This window comes from Oryx dammah, unplaced genomic scaffold (assembly GCF_014754425.2).
Source record: "Oryx dammah isolate SB20612 unplaced genomic scaffold, SCBI_Odam_1.1 HiC_scaffold_29, whole genome shotgun sequence".
In the NCBI taxonomy this organism is placed as follows: Eukaryota; Metazoa; Chordata; class Mammalia; order Artiodactyla; family Bovidae; genus Oryx; species Oryx dammah.
In genome coordinates this window covers 8,867,022-8,879,046 of record NW_024070213.1, presented here as the reverse complement: position 1 = coordinate 8,879,046, position 12,025 = coordinate 8,867,022, and the positions used below count along the sequence as shown (strand labels likewise).

Sequence of the window (12,025 nt, the reverse complement as noted above, 5' to 3'; positions counted from 1 at the left end):
TGAATGAATTAAATATCAAGATCAATAGTAGTGGGTCCATAACAACCACTTTCCGGAGAAAGGATGAGCATAGCTAACGTCTGGAAATATCTGTATCAGCCATCACGTGGTAGAAAACCACCAGTGATCTCGATTGGCCACAGGGTCATAGGGACTGCTAATTAATTCTCTGCTGTTTGTTGTTGACCTTCATAATTAAAGGAATGTTAAATCTCAAAAAGAGGTCAGCGATATTCATGGGCTGTAGACTTCTTGAAGGGGGCGGTCCATGGAACCCAGGTTCAGAGCCCTGGGTTTAGGGTGCCAGGAGCCGCAGCGACCTGGCAGACAGTATCCGTTGGGTGAACGAGTGTATGAATGGAAGGTGTGCATCTCCGTCTCCCCGGCCCCGCTTCTTCCTCTGCCCTCGTCCTGCTGACCCCTCCTGCCTCTCTCCCCTCCCCGCCCTGCCTGCTGGCCCGGCCGCAGCATCTGGGAGATCGTGGGGCAGGCGGACGGCGGGCTGTCGGTGCTGCGGACTTTCCGGCTGCTGCGGGTGCTGAAGCTGGTGCGCTTTATGCCCGCACTGCGGCGCCAGCTCGTGGTGCTCATGAAGACCATGGACAACGTGGCCACCTTCTGCATGCTGCTCATGCTCTTCATCTTCATCTTCAGGTGAGCCCTGCCCACCCTGGCGCCACACCCGCGGGGTCTGCTAGGGCCGTGGGCAGGGGCCTGGGGGAGTGTGACTGAGCCTCTCCACGCAGCACCCCAGACCTGGGTGTGAATCCTGACACTGTCACTTCATCTCTGGGCAAATCCTGCCCCTCTGAGCCTCAGTGTTCACATCTGTAAAATGGGACCAACTCTGGTGCTTCTCCTCTTAAGTGGGCTGTTCTGAGAATGAAACAGGGTGGGTGGGCAGAGAGCTTGGTGTGTGTGTGAGCCCCTTGAGCCACCTCCATCCTTCCCCCAGCATCCTTGGGATGCACATCTTTGGCTGCAAATTCAGCCTGCGCACGGACACAGGAGACACGGTCCCCGACAGGAAGAACTTCGACTCCCTGCTGTGGGCCATTGTCACGGTGTTCCAGGTGAGCCCCGGCCTGTGTCCACGGGTGTCTGTCACTTTTTGGAGGTGTCCCCAGCCTTAGAGAGTCTGGGGAAGAGCAGAAGCCTGCAAGAGGCCCCTCGACCCCAGCCTCCAGTGGCCAGACTGCCGCAGCTCTGGCTGTGAGAACTGGACTGACCGCCCAGAGCCCGTCCCTGTGCGTCCACTCCTGCTCCGAGACTTTAGGGTTGATTCTTCCCTGAAACCGTTTCCTCATGGGTACTGTGGTCGTGGGGGTGGGGGCAGCCAGGAGGGAGCGCTGGTCATCTGGGAGCAAGTGTTAAGGCAGGAGTATGTGATGCAGGCCTTGAGGGTATGGGCAAGCCAGGCAGCAGGAAGAGCAAGGGGTGTGTGTGTGTGTGTGTGTGTGCACATGTGTGTGTGTGCACATGTGTGTGCACACATGCGCATGCGCTTGGGTCTGTGGCTATGATATGCGAGGACCCTGGGTGTGCACGATTGTGTGTGAGAGGATGCTGTATACAAGTATGCATGGGCTGCTGTGTGCCTGCAGCTAGGACACCCAGTGGGCTGGGGCCTGGGGATACTCAGGGGCTAAGCAGTTGATCCTCTCCCCTCACAGATCCTCACCCAGGAGGACTGGAACGTCGTCCTCTACAACGGCATGGCTTCCACCTCCCCCTGGGCCTCCCTCTACTTCGTTGCCCTCATGACCTTCGGCAACTATGTGCTCTTCAACTTGCTGGTGGCCATCCTGGTGGAGGGCTTCCAGGCGGAGGTGACTGTGGCCTTGGTGGAGGAAGCACCCCTTTGGGGCCTGTATGAGACTGGGTGGGGGGGCCTGGATAGAGGAGGACGGCAATTCAAACATCTAGCAGGCAACGGGTCCCCAGAGGAGGGTGTTACCTGTGAGGTGGTGAGCTTCCCATCACAGGAAGCATGCAAGTGGAGGCTGCATCTAGGACCCCTGCCTATCCCCCAGGGATGTAAGAATAAGCCTCTGATATCCTCGAGTCCCCAAGATCTGGGATGATGGATCCTGCCTGCTCCATTTTCTGAGGCTTGGGGGACACTTGCAGTCAGGCAGATGTGGATTTCTGGCTGAGGTCCTCATTAGCTTCTCACTTCCCTTTTCAGAGCCTCAGTTTTCCCATCTGTAAAATGGTGTGTGTGTCGGGGCGGGGGGGAATCGGTAAAAACATCCATTGAAAAATTCAGGAGGGAGGAGAGGGCTAAACTGACTTTCGTTCCAATGTGAGGGACGGTCTCCCAGGGTGATGCCAATCGCTCCTACTCGGACGAGGACCAGAGCTCATCCAACATGGAGGAGTTTGACAAGCTCCAGGAGGGCCTGGACTGCAGCGGAGGTAACCAGATTTCCACTCATCACCTGGGAGGCCAGGACTTTTCCCCAGAGCTCCAGGCGGGCAGAGGGTACAGCATCTAGTTTCCCCTCAAGCCAAGGCTCCGGGACTGCTAACTCTGTGGTTTGTTGTTTACGTTTATAATAGACAGAAACGCTGAATCTTAAAAAGGTCAGTGACAGTCATGGCTCTCCTGAATTTTGGCCATGTGGCCCACCCTCATCCCTCCACACAGCTGGCCTGTTAGGAAAAGTTTTGGGCCTCAGGATGCCTGGGTTCTATTGAGTACTTCTGGGCAGCTGGAAAGAAACTCCCCCAGCCCATGCTGTGTCCTCAGCAACTGGGCTAGACAGGTTCTGCCTTCTTCCTGCAATGAGTACAGGAGTGAGGCTCCTATGCTGGGTGAAGCCCAGAGCTGGCCTCTAAACATGGAAGGCAAGGGCTTCACTCATCCAAAAGTAAAGCTGAAAGCCTTGGAGATGGGCATAGGGGAGGCACGTGTAATGGGGTCCAACCAGGAGGACTTCCTGGTGGAGGAGGTCTTCTTTTTTCTGTTACTGTCCATGTCTATTTCTTCATCTCACGGCTTCTTTTGCTCTTGTTCTGTCCTCCTGTCTGCCCCTCCTTCTGTCTCTATCTGAACCTTCCAGATCCCAAGCTCTGCCCAATCCCCATGACCCCCAATGGGCACCTGGACCCCAATCTCCCACTGGGTGGACATCTGGGCCCCACTGGGGCTGCAGCATCCGCCCCCCGCCTCTCACTGCAGCCAGACCCCGTGCTAATGGCCCTGGGCTCCCGCAAGAGCAGTGTCATGTCACTGGGGAGGGTGAGCTACGACCAGCGCTCCCTGGTGAGTCCTTGTGGGGTGTTCTGGATGGCTGCTTCCTGCCAGGTGTGTGCTGAGTGACCCAGAGAAGATGTGTCTGCCAGTCTGGTACCAGCCTCAGCCTGGTACCTAGGCTTAGGACACCAGACTGCCCAGCCAAAACCAGGCAAGGACCATGTCATGGTATTCCTGGGTGCCCAGGGAACAAGGAATGAATGAATAAGTGCCAGTGGGTCTGGTGTAGAGTTGGGTTTTGGTCTTAGCAGCAATGTGCAGGGTAAAGAGCTGGGCCTCGGGGTTGGGGAGACCTGAGCTTCAATCTGGCCTCTGCCACCGCCAAGCTTTGTAACCAAGGCCAAGTTAGAATGCTTCTCTAAGCCTCCAGTTTCCTTTCCTGTAAAATGGGCAGATGCCCTAACTTGCTGTACCTTTCTCATGAGAAATGAGGTGGCAGGAGGGACAGAACCACAGGGTGGAGGTGACCAAACGTCCCAAGATGAGGATGGAGTGAGAGAGCAGGGACAGGTCTCCTGGGGTCTAGCCCCTTCTGTGCCCCAGTGGCCAGGTGCGTGGCCCCCTTTGGGCCTCAGCGGGTATGCAGGTTGCCTTCAGTCATAGCCATGACTGTGTGTGATGGCGCTGACCAGAGCCCCGGGCTTCCTCCCAGTCCAGCTCTCGGAGCTCCTACTACGGGCCGTGGGGCCGCAGCGGGGCCTGGGCCAGCCGTCGCTCCAGCTGGAACAGCCTCAAGCACAAGCAACCGTCGGCGGAGCATGAGTCCCTGCTCTCCGCTGAGCGTGGCGGCGCCCGGGGCTGCGAGGGCGCCCGGGACGAGGGCCCGCTACGGACCGCACCCCTGCACGCCCCACACGCCCACCACGCACATCATGGTCCCCACCCGGCGCATCGTCACCGCCACCACCGCCGAACGCTGTCCCTCGACACCAGAGATTCGGTGGACCTGGCCGAGCTGGTGCCCGCCGTGGGCACCCACTCCCGGGCGGCCTGGAGGGCGGCGGGCCTGGCCCCCGGGCACGAGGACTGCAATGGCAGGATGCCCAGCATCGCCAAGGACGTCTTCACCAAGATGGATGACCGCCGGGATCGCGGGGAGGACGAGGAGGAGATCGACTACGTGAGTGCGCCGGGCTGTGGGGCAGCCGAAGGGACCACGAGGTAGAGAGCAGGCATAGAACAGGGAGGGGCCGAGGGGCGGGGCTTGAATGGGGCCCCACCTAAATGGGCGTGGGGAGAGGACTTCAGGTGCGTGAGCAGGGGGTGGGGCCTGGACTGCCCACCTCTGAGCGGGCCCACCCCTGGCACAGAAGTCCTCCTGGCCTACCCTGGGTGGGGCGAGCATTCTGGTCTTGCTAGGAGAGTTCGGAGGTCATCCAGTGGCCACACTCTGCTAGATGGCCAGGATGGGTGGAGGTGAGCAGCTCTGGGCAGCGCTGACCTGCCTGACCCCGCGGCCTTCTCTTGCCAGACTCTGTGCTTCCGAGTCCGCAAGATGATTGACGTCTACAAGCCTGACTGGTGTGAAGTCCGCGAGGACTGGTCCGTCTACCTCTTCTCCCCAGAGAACAGGTGGGCAGGGCCAGGCTTGGGGTGCCCTTAGTGTAGCAGGTTGACGTGTCTAGGAGGGAGAGATTTCTGCCAAGCCAAGCAGGACCGTTGTGAGGGCGTCACTTATACCTCAGAGCCTGCAGGGGAGGGAGGGTTTCGGGTGGGGGCTTTTCTGAGCATCTTCTCTACCCTAAGCCATTCCTGTGCTGGGCACCAGGTTGGATAAATCTTCTGAGAACCTGGAGTGCTGACCTCTGGAGGGGGCATCAAAGGGCTTCCTGGAAGAGGTGGCCTTTGTGCTGGGCTTTGGAAGCAGACAGCATTCTGCAGATGAAGAAGGAGGTGTGAGAAGGTGGAGGCCGGTCCAGGTGGAGAGAGTAGCCTGAGGAAAGGCCTGGGGGCAGGAGCTGAGGGTATCTGGCCATGTGTGTCCATGCGGCTGAGGACAAGGCTCAGGGACATGGACTGGTGTTTGGAAAGCTTTGAGTGTCAAGGCTAGGTGGGCAGCCTTCATCCTGGGCTGCTAGGAGCTTGCAGTGTGGTCAAGTGGCATCCTGAGAAGATGTGAAATCGCCACCTGTGATGTGTCCAGAAGAGAAGGGTCAGCTTTCCAGGAGACCCTGGTCCCCATGTGTGCCAGGGCCTTCTGCCTTCCTTCTGGCCAGGGTGAGGGACAAACCGACGCTCATGTGGTCCCCTGCCCACCCTGCCCAGGTTCCGGGTCCTGTGTCAGACCATCATTGCCCACAAGCTCTTTGACTATGTCGTCCTGGCCTTCATCTTCCTCAACTGCATCACCATCGCCCTGGAGCGGCCCCAGATTGAGGCTGGCAGCACCGTGAGTGGCTGGGGCCTTCATGTGGTACAGGGGATAAGGCAGAGGGACAGGCTGCCAGGGCCTGCTGTGGAATAGCATGCCAGGCTGGGGGCAGGGGGTTGGAGAGCTTATGAGGCCAGATGCCACGGAGGGAGGTGTGGCTAGGAGCATGCCTCTGGAGAGGGGGCCGCCTCCATGGACTGTGAAGTGGAAGCCTCTCCTGGGTGCCCCTTGGCTGAAGGCAGAGGCTGTCAGTTCTGGGAGGCCCCTGGACCCACGGCCTCTCCCGGCTCTTTCAGGAACGCATCTTCCTCACTGTGTCCAACTACATCTTCACAGCTATCTTCGTGGGCGAGATGACACTGAAGGTACTGGCTTCACCTGGGACCTCTCCTTCCCCCTGTCTGGGGCCCCAGGCTCTGGTCCAGCCTCCGTCAGCTGGTCATCCACTTGCCCTTCAGCAGCATTCCACAGGGGGCGTTGGAGGCCCATCCCCACTTGGTGCCAGCCACTGGGTTGGGCTCCTGGGGCGGAGGAAGGAGGAGGGAGGCGAGGTCAGCTTCATGTCTGCCGGGTGGGCGCTCACAACGCATTTCCCGTGTCATGGAGGTACCTGCTGGAGGCGTGGGGCACAGGAGAGGGCTCCATCTAGGATGCTTCCAGGAGTGCTTGGCTTCCAATGGGGGTTAGCCAGATATGCAGGGAGAAGGGAACCGGGCAGTTGTGGGCCTGTGCTTCAGGGAGCGGCTCCTTGGGTAAGGGGACACCTATAGCCTGTCTTCAGAGGGGTGGCAGTGGACGCATCCACTCCTGCCCGCCTGCTCCCCGGACGCCTACCTGACCCCGCCCATCGCCCCGCCCCCAGGTGGTCTCGCTGGGCCTATACTTCGGGGAACAGGCGTACCTGCGCAGCAGCTGGAATGTACTGGACGGCTTCCTCGTCTTCGTGTCAATCATTGACATTGTGGTGTCCGTGGCCTCGGCTGGGGGAGCCAAGATCCTTGGCGTCCTCCGGGTCCTGCGGCTCCTGCGCACCCTACGACCCCTGCGGTGAGGACCCTGCCCCCGCGGATGGGGATCCCTGCACTGCCGGAGGGATCTCCCAGGGTCTAAGTGGACCCCTCACTCTCCCCCTCTGCACCCACGCTGTCCCCTGTAGCATGTGCCGGGCACCATCTGAACCCCGGGCTGTGGGCCCTGCTCCTGGGGGCGGGGCCTGCAGCAGGCGCTGGAAGGCGGGGGCTGAAGGTGGTCCCCAGGGCTGCTACCCACTCTCTGTGTGTCCTTGGGGGGCTCACTGCCATCTCTGGGCCTCTAGTGTCTAGAGGAGGGTGCAGCATGTATCCCAAGGGATTGGGGTGAAAGCGCCACGCTTGCTGTGCATATAGCCTGTGGCCTGGGGCCTCCGCTCTGGTGACTCGGGCCTAGTGGGGGCTGCCCCAGGCCTGGCTGATGGCTCATGGTACCCTCGGCCCCTCTCTGCCTGCAGTGTCATTAGCAGGGCGCCTGGCCTGAAGCTGGTGGTGGAGACCCTCATCTCCTCCCTAAAGCCCATCGGCAACATCGTCCTCATCTGCTGCGCCTTCTTCATCATCTTCGGCATCCTGGGGGTGCAGGTGAGGGGCCCCAGGCTGGGCTGGCAGTAGGCTGGGCTCTGTAGTTGAGGAAGAGGCTCCACGTTCCTGCCCAGCTCTCGGGACCTTGTGCCAGATGCCCTGGTGGAGCAGCCGTGGTCTCTGCCAGCAGGGAGCTCCCATTCCAGGCAGGGAGGCAGACAGGGCCCAAAGGGCTGAGCGCAGAGCAGGAGGGGCAGATGGGATCACAGGGGGCCAAGGGAGGCAGGAACACAGGGCTGGGCCGGGGACAACGGGGAAGGAGGTGGCTTTTTCACCGGGCCTTGAAAGACAAGTGGTTTGGGCAGGTCACAGTAGGGGCAATGAATGTCAGGGCAGATGGGCACGTGGGGAGGTGGGGACAAGCAGAGCACTGGTGGAGAGAGTCCTGGAGCTACGACTGGCATGGAGAGGTGAGCTGGACCGTGGGGGGCGAGACCTGGAAGGGCAGTTTGGCTTCACTGGGGTGGGCACCATGGAGAGCCTCTGACCCGGGCAGGGCCCTGAGCTCACTCAGATTTTGGTTTGGAGCCCAGTTTGGGTATAGGATGGTGCCTCAGGGCTGGACGGGGATGAGGGGTTGCAGACCATAGACTGTGTATTGGGGGGTGGCCAGAATGACCTAGGCCTTCTGTGGTCTGAGTGCCACGGAGACCCTCTTTCTTGAGGGTCCGAGCCCTGTTCTGAGGCCCCCAGGCTCCCCACCTGGTCCTGTGCTCTGGGCTGTAGCTTTGGGGGAGCCCTGTGCACAGGTGTCCTTTGGGGGTCACAGAGATCGCAGCGTGGCTGCCTGGGCAGGAACCGCTTCGTGCAGACAGTGGATTTGCCCCTTCTACGCAGTTGACATGGAGAGGGCTTGGGTCCCTAAGAGGGTCCCCTTGCTTCTTTCTCTCTCTCCCTTGGGGAGGTACAGGCAACTTTCTTGTGTGGAGTCCCTGTCTGAATCCCCAGTGTACGTACTGGGCTCTGATTTCTGGGGTCTGTGGAAGAGCTGGAAATCAGACAAGGCTGTGAACTTTGGCTCTGCCACTTCCTGAACCTGATGACTTTGGGAAATTAACCTAACATCACTGGGTCTCAGTTTTCTCACCTGTGAGATGGGATGAGCTTAGCCCTGCCTCATGCTGGAGGACTTGGAGAGCTGGTAGGGTAGAGTGGGTTGGCTCAGGCATGCACAGAGGATGTGCCCCTGGAAGGGCAGCTCCTTTTTCTGATTTGCACCCCAATTGCACCCCATCCACCACCATCCCCTGGGAGCACTGGCTAGATGGTCACTAGCCCTGTGTCCCTACCCCCAGCTCTTCAAGGGCAAGTTCTACCACTGTCTGGGTGTAGACACCCGCAACATCACCAACCGCTCCGACTGCGTGGCTGCCAACTACCGCTGGGTCCATCACAAGTACAACTTCGACAATCTGGGCCAGGTGAGCACCCGCTCCTGCTCTTGACCTGCCCCACCCCAGATGGGTGGGGATGACAGCTCTTCGGTGCCAACAGGACTATAGACCAGGCTTCAGTCCTCCCCTGCCAGGGCTTCTGCTTTTCAAGCCTTGATTTTCTTTTCTGTAGAATGGGTAGGGTAGAACTCCCTTCACAGGTAGTGTGAGGCTTAGGGACCCTGAATACAGAGTGTCTGGCAGGTGCTTGGCATTTAGTAAGTGCTTTAGTGGACATTGGTTCCTGGTCCCCTTCCCCCACCCAGCCCTTTCCCATTCTGGAAAATCTGCTTAATGGCAGGCTGATGACCTTAGACCCCTGAGTAGGTCTCCGCAGAACCACGTGGGAGGTTCCAGCATGGCCTGGAACCTTAGATCCCTTCCTGGACCTCTTAGCAGCTGTGTGCCCTCAGGCCAGCTCTGTCCCTCTCTGTGCTTCAGTGTCTTCATCTGTAAAAGGGAGCAGTGACAGCAGGTCTGTGATTCCAAGGTCCCCAGGCTCTCTGCACTTCAGACCTCTGTGATCTAAGGGCTCACAGGGACATTTACCCCTTGAGCTGTAAGGACTTCGTGTGCCTCCCTGGTAGAGAGGGCTCCTTTTTTGTCCCTTGTTCCGCTCCTGGGCCTGAGCCCTTTCCAGGCAGCCTTCAGCACCATTCCCTCTGGGAAGCAAAGAGGAAGGATCTGAGGCCTGGATGGATAGGACGGAGGGGCCAGTACAGGGCAGGAGACCTCTCCCGTGGATGCTTTGGCCTGCTGTCCATATAGAAGCCTTGGCTGGCTGTCCCCTGGGGATCACCTCTGTTTCTAATATCATTAGGAAGGTAAATATTGGCATTTACAGACAAAGAAGCTGGGGCCCAGAGACTCGAAGGAACCTGCCCCAAGACACACAGCCAGTGAGTGGCAGAACTTGAGCTGGTCCTGACTTCTCTTGAGAGCTCCTGTTTCAGGCGCTAGAGGCGGGCCCCTCATGTTTTCAGGAACCTTCCAGTTTAAAGTCTCCGCTGATCCTTGGCCCTGAAGGGTTAGCGCCATTCTGTGGGTGAGGGGAAAGGATGTCATGAATTTTTTGCCTGGTTAATTTCAGAGCTGAGACTGGAGCCCAGGACTCCCAGTCCAGTGCTCATTCTGCTGCAGCAGTGCCTGCGGGGCACATGGCAGGCACACGGTGTGTTCTCAGAAAAGGTCTGTCGGTCAAGGACACAGCTCTGCCCTCGGGGAAGGCCTCTCTGTCCCTCCGAGGGGGCAGATGCAGCCTGAGATGCCCATGCCATCTCCCCACCCCCTTTCCCCCGTGTCTTCCAGGCCCTCATGTCCCTCTTCGTGCTGGCCTCCAAGGATGGCTGGGTGAACATTATGTACAATGGACTGGACGCCGTTGCAGTGGACCAGCAGGTGGGCGTGGCCAGGCTGGGTCTGCCCGGGCAGCAGGGGAGCAACACGGTGTCTTTGGGGCCCCCGGGTCTGAAGCAGGTGTCTCCCACTGTCAGCCATACCCGCCCCTCCCTGTCCTGGCCTGCACCCTTCCCGTTAGGGCTGCGCTCTGGCTGGGGTAAGTCCGTGCTCCGTTTGCTTCTGCAAGCCTGCTCTCTGCAGGGAGAGCGCTATGAGCTGGCTCTGTCCGGAGGACTGCAGAGCCTGTGGATAGAGAAGTGGGAGTAAGAAGAGGCCCGGGGCCGGGCCAGCTGCGAGGACAGCAGGTGCACGCCTGGGTGGGACAGTGACAGGCTCAGGGAGTTATGAGGCCAGGGCCGGGGGTAGGAGGTGGAAGGAGAGTGGCAGGAGGCAGGTGGAGGAGGTAAGCAGGGCAGGAAGGGCAGGAAGGGCAGGAAGGCCTAGGTGCACAGCTGGGGCTGGAGCGGAGGGCAGTGGGCATCAGTGAAGGGGTAACAGTGAGGTGAGCTTGTGGGAGCCTCCTGGGGCTGCCGGGTGAGGATAGATTTGGGAGTGGGAGGGTGGAAGGGGTCAGCGAGGAGGCTGGGTCTGAGCCCTCATCCCCAAGATCCCTCTGAGAGCAGGGGTCCCCTCAGGGGCTAAGTGGGGGCCTTAGGCAAGACACATGGCTGATCAGAGTCAGCAGTGTCCTGGCTACGGAAGTCATCGGGAGAAGGAGCAGGGAGATGCTCTAGGTCATGCCAGGACCCGCTCAGTGAGGGCATCGGAGCTGGGGATGCCCCTAGGCCTGTAGGCCCCTTCGGGCTCTTGGCTTCACCCTGGACGGCTCTGGAGTGGACATAGAGGTGGAGGTTGGGGATGTGGAGGAATGAGAACACATGGTGACATCATCTTCCACTTCTTTGTCTGTACACTCTTCCTGCCTACCACCTCCACTAACACACACATGGACACACACAGACACGTGCACACACATACACACCATCAGGGCTGTGATCACTCCTCTGCTGGCTGCTTTGTTTCCTGGTTTGTTTCTAGATGAATGAATAAATGAATGAATGCTTGGATGAATAGATGGATGATGAGCACATGGATGAATAACTGGATAGATGGGTAAATGGATGAATAAGTGGATGGATGGGTAAATGGTGAATGAGTGGATGATGGGTGGGTAAATGGATGAATGAATGGATGGATGGGTAAATGAATGAATAAATGGATGGATGGGTAAATGAATGAATAAGTGGATGGATGGGTAAATGGTGAATGAGTGGGTGATGGATAGGTTAGTGGGTGGATGAATAGATGGTGGGTAGAGGAAGAAGACAGATGGCAGGGAAGGGGGCACTGTCTTTGCTGAGCACCATCCTTGTGCCAGGCAAGGTGGGCACTTCCTACCTCCACCTTCAGATCTCCCAGTTGCCCGGGAGGCTGTTACCAGTGCCCACCCTGCACGGAGGCTGGGCGAGGGAGGGCACCCCCCCAGTGGGCCCCATGGTGCCCGGCCAGCCTCCCTCAGCCCCGTCTGGTCCCCGCAGCCCGTGCCCAACCACAACCCCTGGATGCTGCTGTACTTCATCTCCTTCCTGCTCATCGTCAGCTTCTTCGTGCTCAACATGTTCGTGGGTGTCGTGGTGGAGAACTTCCACAAGTGCCGGCAGCACCAGGAGGCCGAGGAGGCGCGGCGGCGCGAGGAGAAGCGGCTGCGGCGGCTGGAGAAGAAGCGCCGGAGTGAGTGGGTGACCTGCGGGGCGGGGGCCGGCCCCCTGGCCCCAGGGCTCCTCTGCCCGCTGCTCTGTGGAGGCCCGGGCCTGACCCCAGCCACTGGGCCACTGGACCCAGAGGGAACGGAGGTCTCTGTGCCCCTGGCCTTGCTCTTCCCCAGCATCTGCCTGACCTGACCTCTGTCATCAGTGTCCAGCCAGAGTCCGATGGTGACCCCACTGCCTGC

The 12,025-nt window shown here is 59.4% G+C and overlaps 1 protein-coding gene across 1 annotated transcript in view; it reads left to right on the top strand.

The window, feature by feature from the left end:
• Positions 1 to 12,025, top strand: part of CACNA1I (calcium voltage-gated channel subunit alpha1 I) — a 111,689-nt gene that overhangs the window by 83,930 nt on the left and 15,734 nt on the right. The window contains exons 11-24 of the mRNA XM_040233258.1: positions 469 to 654; positions 956 to 1,073; positions 1,674 to 1,829; positions 2,325 to 2,418; positions 3,066 to 3,268; positions 3,912 to 4,379; positions 4,731 to 4,831; positions 5,525 to 5,648; positions 5,927 to 5,995; positions 6,493 to 6,677; positions 7,117 to 7,243; positions 8,539 to 8,664; positions 9,985 to 10,074; positions 11,613 to 11,805. Coding sequence (XP_040089192.1) covers positions 469 to 654; positions 956 to 1,073; positions 1,674 to 1,829; positions 2,325 to 2,418; positions 3,066 to 3,268; positions 3,912 to 4,379; positions 4,731 to 4,831; positions 5,525 to 5,648; positions 5,927 to 5,995; positions 6,493 to 6,677; positions 7,117 to 7,243; positions 8,539 to 8,664; positions 9,985 to 10,074; positions 11,613 to 11,805 — 2,240 coding nt within the window. The remainder of the gene's footprint in view (positions 1 to 468; positions 655 to 955; positions 1,074 to 1,673; positions 1,830 to 2,324; positions 2,419 to 3,065; positions 3,269 to 3,911; positions 4,380 to 4,730; positions 4,832 to 5,524; positions 5,649 to 5,926; positions 5,996 to 6,492; positions 6,678 to 7,116; positions 7,244 to 8,538; positions 8,665 to 9,984; positions 10,075 to 11,612; positions 11,806 to 12,025) is intronic.